The sequence below is a fragment of the Podarcis erhardii genome (genome assembly GCF_964252035.2).
Source record: "Podarcis erhardii genome assembly, chromosome: 9".
Taxonomy (NCBI): Eukaryota; Metazoa; Chordata; class Lepidosauria; order Squamata; family Lacertidae; genus Podarcis; species Podarcis erhardii.
Genome location: NC_138512.1, coordinates 7,779,898 through 7,796,247, shown reverse-complemented (window position 1 = coordinate 7,796,247; position 16,350 = coordinate 7,779,898). Strand labels below are relative to the sequence as shown.

General features: G+C 48.7%; 1 protein-coding gene and 1 long non-coding RNA gene across 3 annotated transcripts in view; one reads left to right on the top strand and one right to left on the bottom strand.

Moving 5' to 3' along the window:
- MAN2C1 (mannosidase alpha class 2C member 1) overlaps positions 1–14,354 on the top strand; it is a 36,574-nt gene extending 22,220 nt beyond the window's left edge. For both annotated transcript variants that reach the window (XM_081876213.1, XM_081876214.1), the window contains exons 17-26: positions 137–219; positions 1,316–1,410; positions 1,494–1,598; positions 5,093–5,249; positions 8,004–8,147; positions 8,794–8,903; positions 10,439–10,518; positions 10,627–10,772; positions 12,815–12,918; positions 13,878–14,354. In XM_081876213.1, the coding sequence (XP_081732339.1) occupies positions 137–219; positions 1,316–1,410; positions 1,494–1,598; positions 5,093–5,249; positions 8,004–8,147; positions 8,794–8,903; positions 10,439–10,518; positions 10,627–10,772; positions 12,815–12,918; positions 13,878–14,007 (1,154 nt within the window). In that variant the 3' untranslated portion in view covers positions 14,008–14,354. The remainder of the gene's footprint in view (positions 1–136; positions 220–1,315; positions 1,411–1,493; positions 1,599–5,092; positions 5,250–8,003; positions 8,148–8,793; positions 8,904–10,438; positions 10,519–10,626; positions 10,773–12,814; positions 12,919–13,877) is intronic.
- LOC309350022 lies at positions 1,606–3,737 on the bottom strand. Its single transcript, XR_014160262.1, has 3 exons — positions 3,597–3,737; positions 2,573–3,240; positions 1,606–2,135 (listed from the first exon to the last, which is right to left on the bottom strand). It is a non-coding gene; the product is annotated as an uncharacterized lncRNA (long non-coding RNA).
- Positions 14,355–16,350: the final 1,996 nt, after the last annotated feature.

Sequence of the window (16,350 nt, the reverse complement as noted above, 5' to 3'; positions counted from 1 at the left end):
ATTAATTTCAGTATGCATTGTGTCCCCAGGTGGGAGTGAGATATGGTGCAGGGGATTGTAGAAGGACTCGACCTCAGCAAATGCACCTGCCTTTTGGCTGCTTCAAAGTTAACCTGTCTCCTTTGTGCCTCTTTAGCCTTGGTGACAGTTCCCAGCATGGGCTACTGTGTTGTTCAAGATTCCTTACCTCCTCCATATCCCGTGACAGTGACCAAAGAGGTGAGCTCCTCTGTGGCTTTTGCCAGGAAACCGGAGTTAATAATATATGCCGCAGGGCTACCAAATGGTGGGCACCTGAGGGCACATGTGGTGGGACTGCCTCAAGGTTGCAGAATTCTGGGCCACGATGTTCAAAGATATTTCTTTAATAACAAATCACACTCGTCCCTCCTTCATATCTGGTGCTTCAGAATTATTTTCTGAAGCTGATAAAGAAAAAATAAGGAATTCATTTGCCACCTTTTGATGGCAGCAAGGATGTCTGGAGCAATGTTTTGGGAAACGTTTGAGCTAGTCAATTTGGCCTACTGGTACACAAGGGTTTGGCAGGTAGCCTTGCTGGAAGAAAAATCCCGTAAACTGTCTCTAGGTGGATTCGTTCAAAAAGACAAGTTTGATGAAGTATGGTTTGATTTCATATAGTTTCAGAACAAGGAGGAATGTGGATGGATGCCCCTCCATGGAATAAGTTACATGAAAGTGCAGCAGATTCCATGACTTGGGAATGGAGATCCTGTTGCCTCTCTAGATGTTCTGTACTACAACTTCCATCACCCCTGGTGGATGATGGGAGCTAGAGCCCCTCTTTCTCTAGCTGATGGGTGAATCCAGGCAGCCTGTGTTTCCCCTTATTCTTAGGCATCAGGGTGTGACTGTTGGGATGCTGCCAGGGAGAGCCACCAGCTGGCAGCCAGGCGATCTCCAGGTCACAGAACAGCATCAATCAGTCAGTGACTTGAGCCTCAGTAGCCTTCTGATGCTACCAAGCACGCTAATTAGCAGAGTGAATAAATCTCCACAATGGAAATGGTGGACAGAGACATGTGTAAGCATTATTTACAGCATTTATTCAGCATAGTTCAGGAACAAAGGAAAAAACATGTCTGCTTCCCTTCGTCTCCAGCAAAACGGCAATAGCAAATGCAATATACAAAACAGAAGTTCCCAGCAGACTGTGCTGGAAGTAAACAGGCATGTGACACACAAAAGTCATTCCTGTTCCCTTGTAAGGTGGAAAGGAGCTATATCCTAACAGTGACCTCCTAGCGACTTTTATTCCTTTTCATTTATTTAGTTCCTAAATCTTCCTCTGCAGGTGGATGGCTCTGTCATCATGAAGAACGGTCTTGTCCGGGTCTGTCTGGATACTCTGGGGCGTGTGACATCGCTTTGCTTAATGCATCCAGAGAGGTACTTTGAGAACTGAACTTTATTTGTTCTCAAATCAAGCCATGCAATTCCTTGACTCCTTGAGGGTGTGCTTTTCTCCTTAGAGAGTCAGTTCCCGAAGGTTGCTGCGCTAACCAGTTTGTGATATTTGACGACGTTCCATTGTATTGGGATGCCTGGGACGTTATGGACTATCACCTGGAGACCAGGTAGGTTGCCTGTCATCGTTTTGGCACAACGCTGCAGCTTGAGTTTTCTTGTATGTAACGAAAGGATGCTGAAGAGCTTCTCTTTGCAGCAATGGTTACGGCATCCATTCAGTCTCTCTTGAGAAAGAGCTGGAATTGCAAATCGGTCAGAGACAATCACACACCAATGGCACAATTTAGTTTAAACCACTGGAGCACTTCCAGGTGTTGTTAAAAAATATCCAGGTGTATCACAAGCATGTAGGGAGAAATGGCCATACAAGGAAGCAAAAGCAAGGGCTTATATAAAAAGAAATAGCACATTTGCTTGTTTGAGAATACTGCATGTTTTCAGCATAGCTCAAAACTCAAATCTATGTATCTCAGGGTAAGCAATGTTCACCACTGTAAGGAATGCTCTTGCATTTTGGAACCCTTTTCACTTCTGTTCTCCTCTCTCTGTTACATACTCATTTCTCTTGAAAAATCTTTAGGCACAGCCATTCTTCCTTTGCAGAGGAAAGGAAAAAAGGATTAAGGAGGAGGGCGCAGTGCAGACTTACAGTGGTGCCTCGCAAGACGAAATTAATTCGTTCTGCAAGTTTTTTCTTCTTGCGAGTTTTTCGTCTTGCGAAGCACAGTTTCCCATAGGAATGCATTGAAAATCAATCAATGCGTTCCTATGGAGACCGTCCGGGGACAGAGGGGAAGGCGCACGCCTTCCCCTCTGTCCCCAGACCTGTTTTAAAGCAAGGGAAGGGGCAGCGGGGAGAAGCGATTCTCCCCGCTGCCCCTTCCCTTGCTTCAAAAGGGGTCCGGGGACAGAGGGGAAGGCGCGCTGCGCTTCCCCGCTATCCCCGGAGCTTGCGGGGCAAGCTTCATTTTGCGAAGCAAGCCCATAGGGAGATGCGTCTTGCGAAGCACCTCGAAAACGAAAAACTCCTTCGTCTAGTGAGTTTTTCGTCTTCCGAGGCGTTCGTCTTGCAGGGCACCACTGTACCTCTTAGTGTGAGTGGCATGGAGGGAACCCATGAAAGTGATGGCCAACAGACTGAAAACAAAGGGAAATGGAATGTCTAATTCACTAATGGAGCAAATAAAGGAGTAGCGACAGCTCAGTGCAGTAGAGAGCCTGCTTTGCAGGGTTAGTCGCCAGAACCTCCGGTTAGAAGGTAGTAGGTGATGGTGGAGGGGACTGCCTGAGACCTTGGAGAACTGCTGCCAGCCAGTGTAGTACTGATCTAGGTGGAGAAATGTCTGCCTCTGTGTAAGGGAACTTTATTTGATGGGACCAGGCGGGCAGGCACGGAACGGAATGAAATCTAATCTGCTCTCTGAAACCTTTTGGCTTTTCTAGGTAGTGTGGATTTCTTCAGTAAACACACCATTGTGATGCTTAAGATGGCTTTATCTGGTCACAATAGCGGCCTCTGGGGAGCTCACAAAAGTGGAGTCCCAAAGCTATAAATCACACAGGCTTACATAGAGACATTCCCTCACCTTAGCTTTGCACATGTGTGGAAGTGAGGCCACGTTCTCAGTGGGAAAGTGCACCTGGCGGGTCAGAGCTGGATGCCTGATTCACCAACAGGAACATGGCGCCTGCTTTCTATCAAACTAGCCCAAGGCTGGGTTTTCCCCGCACAAACATTCTTGACACCTCCTTAATACAGTGGTGCCTCGCAAGACGAAATTAATTCGTTCCGCGAGTTTTTTCGTCTTGCGATTTTTTCGTCTTGCGAAGCACGGACTTTCAAAAAGCTTCAAAAATCACCAAAGTCTTCAAAAACCTCAAAAAAGGCTACCACACCGCGTGCTATGAGTTGCTCCTCGAAGTGAATGCACGGTTTTAAGAAAAAGGAAACAAACTTGCAAGACAAAGGAAACAAACTTGCAAGACGTTTTCGCTTTGCGAAGCAAGCCCATAGGGAAATCCGTCTTGCGAAGCAACTCAAAAAACGAAAAACTCTTTCGTTTTGCGAGTTTTTCGTCTTACGAGGCATTCGTCTTGCGAGGTACCACTGTGCAGTCTGAGCAAGCAGATTGTCCTGACCGTATCCTTTCACACACACTTGTTTACATCTCTTCACATATGGGTATTGGGCATTTGAAACATGGCACAGAGTGCGTGCAGAGTAGACCACACAGATGGGAACACTGAAGAGACGCAAAAATATCTTTGCATGGTTTAATAACAAAACTCCTCTAACATACATCTTACATAGTGTCTATAATCATCACCCATCCAACCACCAGGGGAGAGTAAAGTGCATACTGCACATTATATACCATTCACAATTGCTGACACAGCTAATTACAGTGACTTATCAGCCCCTGCTACACTGGTAAAGGTAAAGGGACCCCTGACCATTAGGTCCAATCATGACCAACTCTGGGGTTGTGGTGCTCATCTCGCTTTATTGGCCGAGGGAGCCGGCGTACAGCTTCCGGGTCATGTGGCCAGCATGACTAAGCCGCTTCTGGCGAACCAGAGCAGCACACGGAAACGCCATTTACCTTCCCGCTGGAGCGGTACCTATTTATCTACTTGCCCTTTGACGTGCTTTCGAACTGCTAGGTTGGCAGGAGCAGGGACCGAGCAACGGGAGCTCACCCCGTCGTGGGGATTCGAACCGACGACCTTCTGATTGGCAAGTCCTAGGCTCTGTGGTTTAACCCACAGCGCCACCCGCGTCCCTATGCTACACTGCTACGCAGCTGTAAAAACTAGGTCAGGATATGCACCCTGGCTTTTAAATTGGTACACACCCTGTGGAACAATAATGAACCCTAACATTTAAACAAACTATTCAACAATGGGCTGTCTACGCTACAGTAGTCAGCAGAGGCAGCTCCCCATGGGTATTGGGCTTTTTGTGCTCCCTCTTGTGAGGAGAAGCACCATCTTCTACTCAGAATAAAGCTTCCCACAGCCACCGTTGGAGGCAGTGATGCTCCTGAATACCATTTCCTGGAAACCACAAGAGGTGAGAGGGCTGCTCTTGTCATCGGTTCCTGCTTGTGGGATTCCCATTTTGGGCATTTGGTTGGCACTAGACGGGCTGGACTAGACGGGCCATTCGCTTGATCCAGCAGGGCTCTTTGGATATTCTTCCCTTACGGCCTAGAACAGGGGTCCCCAAACTAAGGCCCGTGGGCTGGATAAGGCCCGAGGGACTCGTTTATCCAGCCTGCGGCAACTGCCGCTGTCCGCTCTTACCAGTGCTGGGTCGGAGGAGCACCGGAAATTGGATGTACGCATGCGCAAGTGTTACTTCTGGTGCACATTCGGGTCGGAGGAGGCCCGCGCACATGCGCACAAGCTATTTCCAGTGCTCCTCCGACCTGGAAGTGCGCCGGAAATAGCGTGTGCACACGCGTATGGGCATGCACTCCCCCACCCTCCGGTCCGCCGCGCAATCGGCGCTGGAGACACCGGCCCGAGGTGCAGTAAGTTTGCTGACCCCTGGCCTAGAACTCTGAGCCAATGATTTCCTTGTAAATATCCCTTTCAGGAAGACCATTGCACATCTCCTTAAACCCTTGGAAATCATCCAGCCAGGGGGACTGCGGGGCAGTGTGACCTTCTCCCTTCAGATCAGCGAGAAGAGCGTCCTTACCCAAGAGGTCATTCTGGACACAGCATGCCCTCACGTCCGCTTCCAGACTCAGGTTCGATATGCTTGTAATCTTCTCTGGGAGCTCTTCCCCCTCCTAAATACACACACACACGTGTGTGTATGTTTTGTAAACCTGCTTTTTTCTTTAAATTAAATACTTTTTAAATTACATTTCAAGAAAAGATCGTACAAAGTTATGCAAAATACAGTGTTAGCAAACAGGGTCTTGTGACAATATACATAGTCCATATACCATTACTGACCACTGTCAAACAAATACAGACATAAAATAAAACCAAAATAAATAAACCACAGGTATGTGAATGTGTGGAAGATAGCAAGTGGAGCTATCTATAGCATAGGCATCATGGTTAAAGAAGACAAGGTTACAAAACATGGACCCTGTTATACCAAGGAAAATGATGAAATGTGCTGAGTCAGTGTATAAGCCATATTTGTTTGTAGGCCAAGGGAGGTCCTTGCTTACCATAGCTGTCAACGTTTCTTGCGAGGAATCGTATTCAGAATAAGGGAATTTCCCTTAAAAAAGGGAAACGTTGACAGCTGTGTTACTTACAAGTGAAATGAAGTCAGACCAAACAAGTATGAAATCGTCCTTTTTCTTTGGCCCCTAAAGACTCTCAGGTTACTACGTTTTCCAGCAAGGCAATATCCCACACTTTAGATGGGTCCAGTCTAATTTTTTTCAGAACTGTGCGATGCTCATTCCAGCAGCTATAAGTAGGTGCACTATCAAGCCTTTATTATGCAATGTTTAAAATCTGTTGATTCAGAATGCTTGATATTTCTGATAAAAAAAATATTATAAACGAGGCCTGCTGTGCAAAATCCAAAGGTTGGTTTTATAACCTTAGCCTATGAAAGGTTGCAGCGTTTTGGGACTTTTTAGCTTAGAGAAAAGGAGAACAAGAGGCACCATGATAGAAGTTTTAAAAAATTATGCCCGGGATGGAGAAAGCGCATAGAGAAAAGTATTTCTTTCTCTCTCATAACAGTAGAACTCTGGGGCATTCAGTGAAGCTGAATGCTGGAGGATTCAGGAAAGGTCAAAGAAAGGACTTCTTCTCACAGCGCAGTTCAACTGCGGAACTCCCTGCACTTGGAGGCAGTGATGGCTTAGATAGATTTAAAAGAAGATTAGACAGCTTCTTGGAGGAGAGGGCTATCAAAGGCTACCAGCCACTGTGGGAAACAGCAGTGCTTCTGGAAATTGTTGCTGGAAATTGTTTGTTGTTGTTGTTTAGTCATTTAGTCATGTCCGACTCTTCGTGACCCTATGGACCAGGCACTCCTGTCTTCCACTGCCTCCCTCAGTTTGGTCAGACTCATGCTGGTAGCTTCGAGAACACTGTCCAACCATCTCCTCCTCTGTCGTCCCCTTCTCCTTGTGCCCTCCATCTTTCCCAACATCAGGGTCTTTTCCAGGGAGTCTTCTCTTCTCATGAGGTGGCCAAAGTATTGGAGCCTCAGCTTCAGGATCTGTCCTTCCAGTGAGCACTCAGGGCTGATTTCCTTAAGAACAGAAAGGTTTTATCTTCTTGCAGTCCATGGGACTCTCAAGAGTCTCCTCCAGCACCAGAATTCAAAAGCATCAATTAGGAGCAGAGAAATTGCTCTTGGGCATGAATCCTTTTTGCCCGGTTCCCATTGGTGCTACTGCTTGGTCCCTGTGAGAACAGGATGCTGGCCTGATCTAGCAGCCAGGCTCCTCTTAGGTTCTTGAGACAGAATTTTAGTTTTAGTGTGCTTGGCTCTGTGATAGGCCTTTTGAACATTGCATCATTAGGAACTTTGCTTGTCCCACCCCACCCCAATCTGTCATTTCAGTGAACTCTGTTGTGTTCCAAAAGCAAAGGACAGATTGGACTCTGACTAATAAAATACACACGAGCCTCAACCAGCAAGATTCTGGGAGGAAGGGCCAATAATAATCTGCCCCGCCCCCCGGCCCAGGTCGTTTTATTCACAAAAAAACCTTTTACACAGTGTTCGTAAGAACCAATCAGATTTCCTCTGAGCATTTCAAAAAACCCCACGTGGGACAAAGTCAGACCAGAAGAAATCCTTTTAACGACAAAGAAACTATTTCCTACTTGAGCATGCATATGTGGTTAAGCTAAATAAACAGGAACCAAGGAGAAATGCATTTAGTACTCCCAGAGGTCATAAACTCATAGGAAAGAAAGACGCATTTACCATCTCCGTGTAAACTCTGTTCCTGGCCCTTAAGAGCTATCTAAAGATTAACAAAAGCTACATAAAAAGCTACCTTCTATCTTTATGGCTCAGGGTGCCTGGTGAAGCAACCAGTCTGTGTTTTAGAATGCTTTAGGCATAGAAAATGGACAGTAGAGAAGATGGGCAGAAATGCAGAGGCTTGTGGGATTTAATCGGAAATTATTGTCAATGACTCAAACCCAGTCAACGCAATGCTTTCATTGTGGACACAATGGCTTGCTCCATATTTTCATAATTCCTCATAGCAATCCCACCTGACCCCCCCCCCCAAACTCTACCTTAGTCTGGTTTCACTTTTCTTTGCTGTTTGGGACTGGCCTGGAATAATGAGGACTCATCAGCTTTAGTAGGTTGTGTAGATGTTATGACACTTCCTGGTGACCTATAAGTTCCTAGAGCAGGGGAGCCTCCAAATAAACTTGGAGAATGTATGTGTTTTATATGTTAATAAATAAATAAAAATAAATAAACCTGGAGATTGGGGGCAGGGCGTAGAAGAAGGCACCTTTTCTCCTCTGATATGCTGCACGTCTTGCTGGATCCACAGGTTGACTGGAATGAGGCTCATAAGTTCCTCAAGGTGGAATTCCCTGCCAAGGTCCGGAGCCCCAATGCCACATATGAGATACAGTTTGGCCACCTTCAGAGGCCAACGCACTGGAACACTTCTTGGGACTGGGCTCGGTTTGAGGTGAGAATCTGCCCACAGACTCCTGGCCAAGATAGGCATTGCCGGGTGGCTGTCAACCCCTCTCTTTTTCATCTGTCTACGCCGGCGGTTCCCAAAGATTTTTGGGCCACCGCTCCCTTGGTTCCATAAATCCAGAAGAGTTTTCAGCAGGTGTTTCAAAGTTGGCACAGGAGACGCCTGCTAAATCTTTCATGGCAAAGAGTTCTTACAGGACCAGGCCAATGGCACCAAAGGCTCTGTTTCCTGCTGTTGCCAAATGAGTTGTGCAGAGAACGAGCAACGACACTCTTGCAGGTGAACTCTGTGATCAAACTGGGATAGAAGGGTTCAGGCAATCCCTGAGTTACCTGGACCTAAGTTGTTCAGGGCTTTGGAAGACCCTTGAACTGGGTGAAAGGACTGTGAACTCAGGCCTGGCACTGAAAACACAATCCCTGGGCTGAGCATATGTTCAGAGGCACCTTAATTATGTGTGTGTATGTCCACCCTCCCCAGTGCTTTAAAAAAAAAAAAATAGTTCTGGTTAATATACCTTAGGAATTCTAGTTTTAAAAACACAGGAGACCCTGCAAGCCTGAAGTCTATTTACATCTGCCATGGATGATGATGCTTATCCTAATATCTGCTTGATTAATCTTTTTCCAAGGTGTGGAGCCATAAGTGGATGGACCTGTCTGAGCATGGCTTTGGGGTGGCCCTGCTGAACGACTCCAAATATGGCTGCTCCGTCCGGGGCAACGTGATGAGCCTTTCCCTGTGAGTTTTGGCAGGCCGGCAGGAAAAGATTTCTGGCGGGATGGTTTGAGGTCTTTGGTATTCCAGAATTTTGCTGTGTTTTCCTGGCACTTTAGAAGGGAGCTTGCAGATGCCTTGTGCATCTTGGCTCAGTGCACATCTAATGTTTGCCTGTTTGGCTACGTCAGGAATGGAGTAACAGAAGTGAGTCCGGGAATGGCCATGTTGATGGAACTGCACAGTCGGTAACGCAAGCGTCCCGTGCAAAGCTCAGAACAGATAAAAAGAAAGAACTTATTTAAACCATTGCGATGGCCACAGCGTGGGTTGTCAGCACCCGGGGCAAGGCAAGTAATTTGCGCCCCCTAACCCGGGGCAAGGCAAGTACCGTATTTTTTGCTCTATAAGACTCACTTTTTCCCTCCTAAAAAGTAAGGGGAAATGTGTGTGCGTCTTATGGAGCGAATGCAGGCTGCGCAGCTATCACAGAAGCCAGAACAGCAAGAGGGATTGCTGTTTTCACTGTGCAGCGATCCCTCTTGGTGTTCTGGCTTCTGAGATTCAGAATATTTTTTTTCTTGTTTTCCTCCTCCAAAAACTAGGTGCGTCTTGTGGTCTGGTGCGTCTTATAGAGCGAAAAATACGGTAATTTGCGCCCCCTAACCCGGGGCAAGGCAAGTAATTTGCGCCCCTAACCCCTAACCTGCCGCCTCTGCCAGCTTCTTCTTGCTGCTGCCTGGGCTGGGGTATTTACGGTAAGGTAGCCATGGTGGCGGCGGCGGGTCCGTGTCAGGTGATCTGAGGCGAGTTGCCACTGGCGCTGCCGCCCAAACGACGACGCTTGCCCGGAGGAGGGCAGAGAGGCGAGGAAAATGCAACATGGCCCAGCAGCTGCAGCAGCAGTGGCGGGGCTGTGAGGAGGGGCTGCCTGGCGCGCCCTCTGCGGCCCTGACACGCGGGGACCGCTGAGAGCCGCTGCCTGCCGGACGCCTTCAGCCCGGACGCGCGCACAGCTCGTCGGTTCCGTGAGACATGGGGCTCTGCTACAGCCTGTGCCCGAGGCTCTTCAGCGACTCCGGAGGCGGTGAGCGTGCCCCCCCCGATGTTGCGCCCGGTGCGGCCGGCCCCCCCTGCACCCCCCACACTACACCACTGGATGGCTAACTTGGATGGCTTTAAAAGAGGATTGGACAGTATCATTTATTATTCCTCAGATACTTGTTTAGAAAACCCAGTTAAAAGTCATTTTTTTCTGGGGAAAAAAGAGAATTAGATAAATTCACGAAGGAGAGGGCAATCGATGGCTGCTAGCCTCAATGGCTACACTCTCTCCACGTTCCGCAAAAGCTTCTGAATATCAGTTGCTGGAAAGCACAGGAGGGGAGAGAGCTATTGTGTTCAAATCCTACTTGTGGATTTCCTTTTGGTACATCTGGTCGGCCACTGTAGGAACAGGGCGTTGGACTAGACGGGCAATTGGCTTGATCCAGCAGGCCAGTTCTTACCTTCTTGTATAGTAATATATATATATATATATCATTTTCATCTGCATGAAGGTTAAGAGCACCAAAGTCGCCTGACGCCACGGCAGATATTGGGAGCCATCAGTTTACATATGCAGTGATGCCTCATGTAGGTAAGAAAGCCTGAGAATAAAGCAGAGCATTTTGAAGTAACTCAACAGTCATGGTGGGATGAGTGTCCTTTTCTTGCCTCTGATGGCAAAGTGCTGTCTTCTGAACAGGTTCATTCCAGGAGGCTGATGTGATCCGTCAGGCATACAACTTGAATTTCCCTCTTCACAAGGTGCCGTGCGTCTCAGGGCAGCACCCAGCGTGGAGCGCCTTCTCTGTGCAATCCCCAGCTGTTGTCCTGGAAGCAATAAAGCAGGTACGGGGCCCAAGTCACAAAGTGACTTCTCTCGATGGCTGCTAGTCACAAGGGAAGCTCAGCTCTTAACTCCACGATCACAGGAAGCAGCGCGCCGGCTGCTGGAAACAGAGAATTCTTGTGTTTGTGTCCTGTTTACTGGTTTCCCGCAAGGGACATTGGGTTGAGCCCTAGATGGGCCCTTGGCCTAATCCAGCAGGACTCTTCTAATGATGAGCACAGCATGAGATGGTAGGCAGAGCTGGGCATTGCCCAGGTGCCCTCCATTGCAGTATGCCAGGGGTGGGGAGCCACAGGCCTGAGAGCAAAATGTAGCCCTTCATATCTCTCTGGCCCTTGAAAATATCAATAACAAAGAAACCAGAGTCATATCTCCTTGGATTGATAGATGAAGAGATACCGTATTTTTCGCCCCATAGGGCGCACCGGCCCATAGGACGCACCTAGTTTTTTGGAGGGGAAATCAAGGAAAAAAATTTGATTCCCCCCCCCCCAGCCTGCAGAGGCTTTGCACAGCCATCCCCAAGCTAGAAGAGGGAGATGGAGTGCTCCGTCTCCCTCTTCTGCCTTCAGGGACAGCCTCCCTAGCCTCCGTGGGGCAGCGGCTTGCCCCGCTGTCCCCTGAGCTTGTGGGGCTGGTGGTGGGGAGAAGCTTGCTTGCTTCTCCCCACTGCCAGCCTCCAAACCAGGTCAGGGAATAGCGGGATGGTGGCGCTCCGCCTCCCCGCTGTCCCCTGAGCTTGTGCGGCTGGCGGTGGGGAGAAGCTTGCTTGCTTCTCCCCACTGCCAGCCTCCAAACCAGGTCAGGGAATAGCGGGATGGCGGCGCTCCGCCTCCCTGCTGTCCCCCGAGCTTGTGTGGCTGGCGGTGGGGAGAAGCTTGCTTGCTTCACCCCACCGCCAGCCTCCAAACCAAGTCGGGGAATAGCGGGATGGCGGCGCTCCGCCTCCCCGCTGTCCCCCGAGCTAGTGGGGCTGCCCGATATCTGCCCGAAGCCCGGGGTGCGCTCCGGAGTGCGCCCCATGCTTCGGGCTGCAGGCTGCTGCCCACAAGCCTTGCAAGCCCGGTGGGCACTCCCGCGGGCTCTCAAGGCTTGCGGATAGCTTCCTGAAGCCTGGAGAGCGAGAGGGGTCGGTGCGCACCGACCCCTCTCGCTTTCCAGGCTTCAGCGAAAGCCTGCATTCGCCCCATAGGACGCACACACATTTCCCCTTCATTTTTGGAGGGGGGAAAGTGCGTCCTATAGGGCGAAAAATACGGTACCACGGGGGGGGGGAGAATTTTTCTATATGCAAATACAGCTGCTAGAATAGTGATTGCTGCTAGGTGGAAGTCACAAACTATACCCACAAAGGAGGAATGGGTTTGTAAACGAAATGAATATTTAATTTTGGCAAACTTAACTGCTATAAGAAGAAATCAGTCGAATCAAAAATTTAAAAAGGAGTGGAAATGTTTTGATGAATATATGGCAAAATATTGCTGGAAAAAAAGATACACTAATATGCATGGATTAAAATGTAAAGTACTGGATGGAAGAAAAATTAGTAAGGAAAGATGATAAGAATATATAGATGATTTGAGAAGATTGTAGAATGCAAAGGTTGTTGGAAATTGTATAATGTGGAGGAAATTGAGGGGGCGGAGGGAAGTGGGAGGAAGGAGAAAAGAATAATATGGTGGATTGAGGAAATAGAAATGTAAATGGATGGGGAGGAAATGGTGTTAGCTTTGGTACATCTGTATTGTAATGTAATATGTGAAAACCAATAAAAAAAGAAAGAAGAAAAACAACAACAAAGAAAAAAAATCTCTCTGGCCCTTGGGAATTTCTCTGAGCGGTGCCCCCCTGCCCATGCCCCTAGCCACCCTTGCCCTTGGCTTTTGTGATGGAAGGAAGGTGGGATACAAATACATTAAATGGTCAGCCATAACCAATGGACCACAAGGAGAGAGGAGTGGTTGCACAGAGCTGGAGAAGAGCATTGTGCTGTCTATGTGCTGATTATGGGACGCTTGTCTGTTTTCTTCCCTCCTTTCAGGCTGAGGACATGCCAGGTGTGCTGGTGATCAGGCTGTACGAGTCGCATGGCAGTACTGTGGTCACCTGGCTCCAGACGTCTCTCCCAGTCCAAGAGGCTGTCATGTAAGTGTGTAAATGTAAACACCACAAGTGGTTTGAGGCGCTTCCAAGCTGCTGCTGTTTTCAGGTGGAGTTCTATCACATCCTGGCATTCCATTAAAGTTTATTTGGAACCCCTGACAAATAAATGCACTTCCCCCCAGAAATTTGGATTTTTTTTGTACAGTGGTACCTTGGGCACACAGGTGGCGCTGTGGGTTAAACCACAGAGCCTAGGACTTGCCGATCAGAAGGTCAGTGGTTCGAATCCCCGCAACGGGGTGAGCTCCCGTTGTTCGGTCCCAGCTCCTGCCAACCTATCAGTTCAAAAGCACAAAGTGCAAGTAGATAAATAGGTACCGCTCTGGTGGGAAAGTAAACGGTGTTTCCATGCGCTGCTCTGGTTCGCCAGAAGCGGCTTAGTCATGCTGGCCACAAGACCCGGAAGCTGTACACCGGCTCCCTCAGCCAATAAAGCGAGATGAGCGCCGCAACCCCAGAGTCGGCCACAACTGGACCTAATGGTCAGGGGTCCCTTTACCTTTACCTCGGGTTAAGTACTTAATTCGTTCTGGAAGTCTGTTCTTAACCTGAAACTGTTCTTAACCTGAGGTACCACTTTAGCTAATGGGGCCTTCCGCTGCCGCTGCCGCTGCCGCTGCCACGCGATTTCTGTTCTCATCCTAAAGCAAAGTTCTTAACTCGAGGTACTATTTCTGGGTTAGCAGAGTCTGTAACCTGAAGCGTCTGTAACCCAAGGTACCACTGTAATAAAGAAAGCAGAGGGGAAGCGTACTGGAAACTGTGAGATAATACTTGTTGGTCACAATGCTGTCTAACCTCCCTGCAAACAAATCTGAACGGATGCTTAGTGAGTATCCCGAATACTCACTAAGTATTCATCTCGTCTCCTGAATCAGGACGAGTGCCCAATGAATGGGTTGTCCGGACTGTGCTCAAAGAGTTTCACTCTTCTTTCTTAGGTGTGACCTCCTAGAGCGGCCTGATCCAAGCAAGTGCCTGCCAGTGGAGGAGCGTGGCCTGCGCCTCTCCTTTACACCTTTCCAAATACAAACTGTCCTGCTGACTTTGAAACAACCAGGCAGCAGCTGAACTTCTGGAGCACAAATCTGCATACTGGCTCCTTGGCTTCCTGCTGGGCAAAGGCCTGAAGCTGTGGCAGACACAGGTGGACTTGAAAGATCGGCAACATTCTTCTTCTTTTAAATTTTTTAAAATTATTTTCCTTTAAACAGCTTTCAGCAATACATTGATCAACATAAAAACCCTTTTTGCTCTGCCGAGCTTACAAATTCCCTCCTTCCCTTCAACCGGTATCCCATATCAAATCCAATTGTGCAATCTACTATATGTCTACATTGTAGGATTTACTTCAGTCCTGCTAGTGTCTTCAAATTTTTGCAACTATCATAAATAAATTTACTCCAGTCTCTTTGGAATTTCTGACCGTCCTGGTCTAGGATCCTGCAGGTCAGTTTGGCTGATTCAGCAAAGTCCATCATCTTCGCCTGCCACTCCTTTAGGGGCCATGCTAATCTTCTCTGTATCGTTCCAATTTTATTATATGTGCTGCCGAAGCGAGCACATCCGTGCCATTCTTATTATTTCTGTTAACTAGAGCACTGAGGTCTGCCAACCTGTGGCAACTGCAAAACAGCTGCTGTGCGTTGCCGCCAATGCAAAATGGCGGGTTGGGATGGCCCTAGTGGCCTACTTTAACCAGTGAACTTCTATTTCCTGAGATGATCTACCTATTCCAAGTCTAAATTGTAGCTGTGATTCCTGCATTCCAGGGGGCTGGACTAGATGACACTCGGATCCCCTTCCAACTCTACAGTTCTACGATTCTACGAAATCTACACCTGGGATTCTTACAGCTTAATTGACTTTGTGGCAGAGTGAACAGCTTCTGTGTTACTATTGATAAACAACTGGGAAGTCAGAAGCTTTGGCTTATCTGCTGTGAATCATGCTGTTTCTGCTCAAACCCCCTTTTTAAAGGGGGTAAAGGTAAAGGTGACCGACTCTGGGGTTGCTGCGCTCATCTCGCTTTATTGGACAAGGGAGCCGGCATACAGCTTCCAGTCATGTGGCCAGCATGACTAAGCTGCTTCTGGCGAACCAGAGCAGCACACGGAAACGCCGTTTACCTTCCCGCTGGAGTGGTACCTATTTATCTACTTGCACTTTGACGTGCTTTTGAACTGCTAGGTTGGCAGGAGCAGGGACCGAGCAATGGGAGCTCACCCCGTTGTGGGGATTCGAACCGCCGACCTTCTGATCGGCAAGTCCTAGGCTCTGTGGTTCAACCCACAGCGCCACCCGTGTCCCACTTTAAAGGGGATACGGCAACGCTTTTCTTCTAGGAAAAAAAAGTTGGTACTGTGTACCCTCGAGAATCCCCAGAAAGAAGGACTGGGCTATGGTTATAGGCAGAGAAATAGCTGTGGTGGGGAGGGAGTTTCAGAATAACTGCTTGAAATACTCTTCCGCATTCCAGGTTAACATCTACATGGCAGCTCAGGCATCTTGTCATTCCCTTTGGAACGTGTAGTAGGACTCTCTTTGACATGGGGAGGTGTGACCTCAGTCCTTGCCAGACCTTGTGCCAAAGGGGCTTGGAAGGACGGTCCTTGCCCCCACCCACAGGTGGTGACTTTACTTAACCATCACCCATCTGCACACAGTGGGAGACCATCTCTGCCTTGCCAGCAGGAGCTCCCAATGTTTAAAGGTTGTGGGCTGGAATCAATGAGCGGAGGAGGAGTTTGGATTTGATATCCCGTTTTATCACTACCCTTAGGAGTCTCAAAGGGACGCGGGTGGCGCTGTGGGTAAAACCTCAGCACCTAGGGCTTGCCGATCGCATGGTCGGCGGTTCGAATCCCCGCGATGGGGTGAGCTCCCATCTTTCGGTTCCAGCTCCTGCCCACCTAGCAGTTCGAAAGCACCCCTAAGTGCAAGTAGATAAATAGGTGCCGCTTTATAGCGGGAAGGTAAACGGCGTTTCCGTGTGCTGTGCTGGTGCCGGCTTGCCAGAGCAGCTTCGTCACGCTGGCCACGTGACCCGGAAGTGTCTCCGGACAGCGCTGGCCCCCGGCCTCTTAAGTGAGATGGGCACACAACCCTAGAGTTGGACACAACTGGCCTGTACGGGCAGGGGTACCTTTACCTTAAGGAGTCTCAAAGCGGCTAACAATCTCCTTTCCCTTCCTCCTCCACAACAAACACTTTGTGAGGTGAGTGGGGCTGAAAGACTTCAGAGAAGTGTGACTGGCCCAAGGTCACCCAGCAGCTGCATGTGGAGGAGCAGGGAAGCGAACCCGGTTCACCAGATTACGAGTCCACCGCTCTTAACTACAACACCACACTGGCTCTCAGAGTGGGGCACCAGTACTGCACGTAGGACTTTTTCTTGACAATTGTCTCGTCATA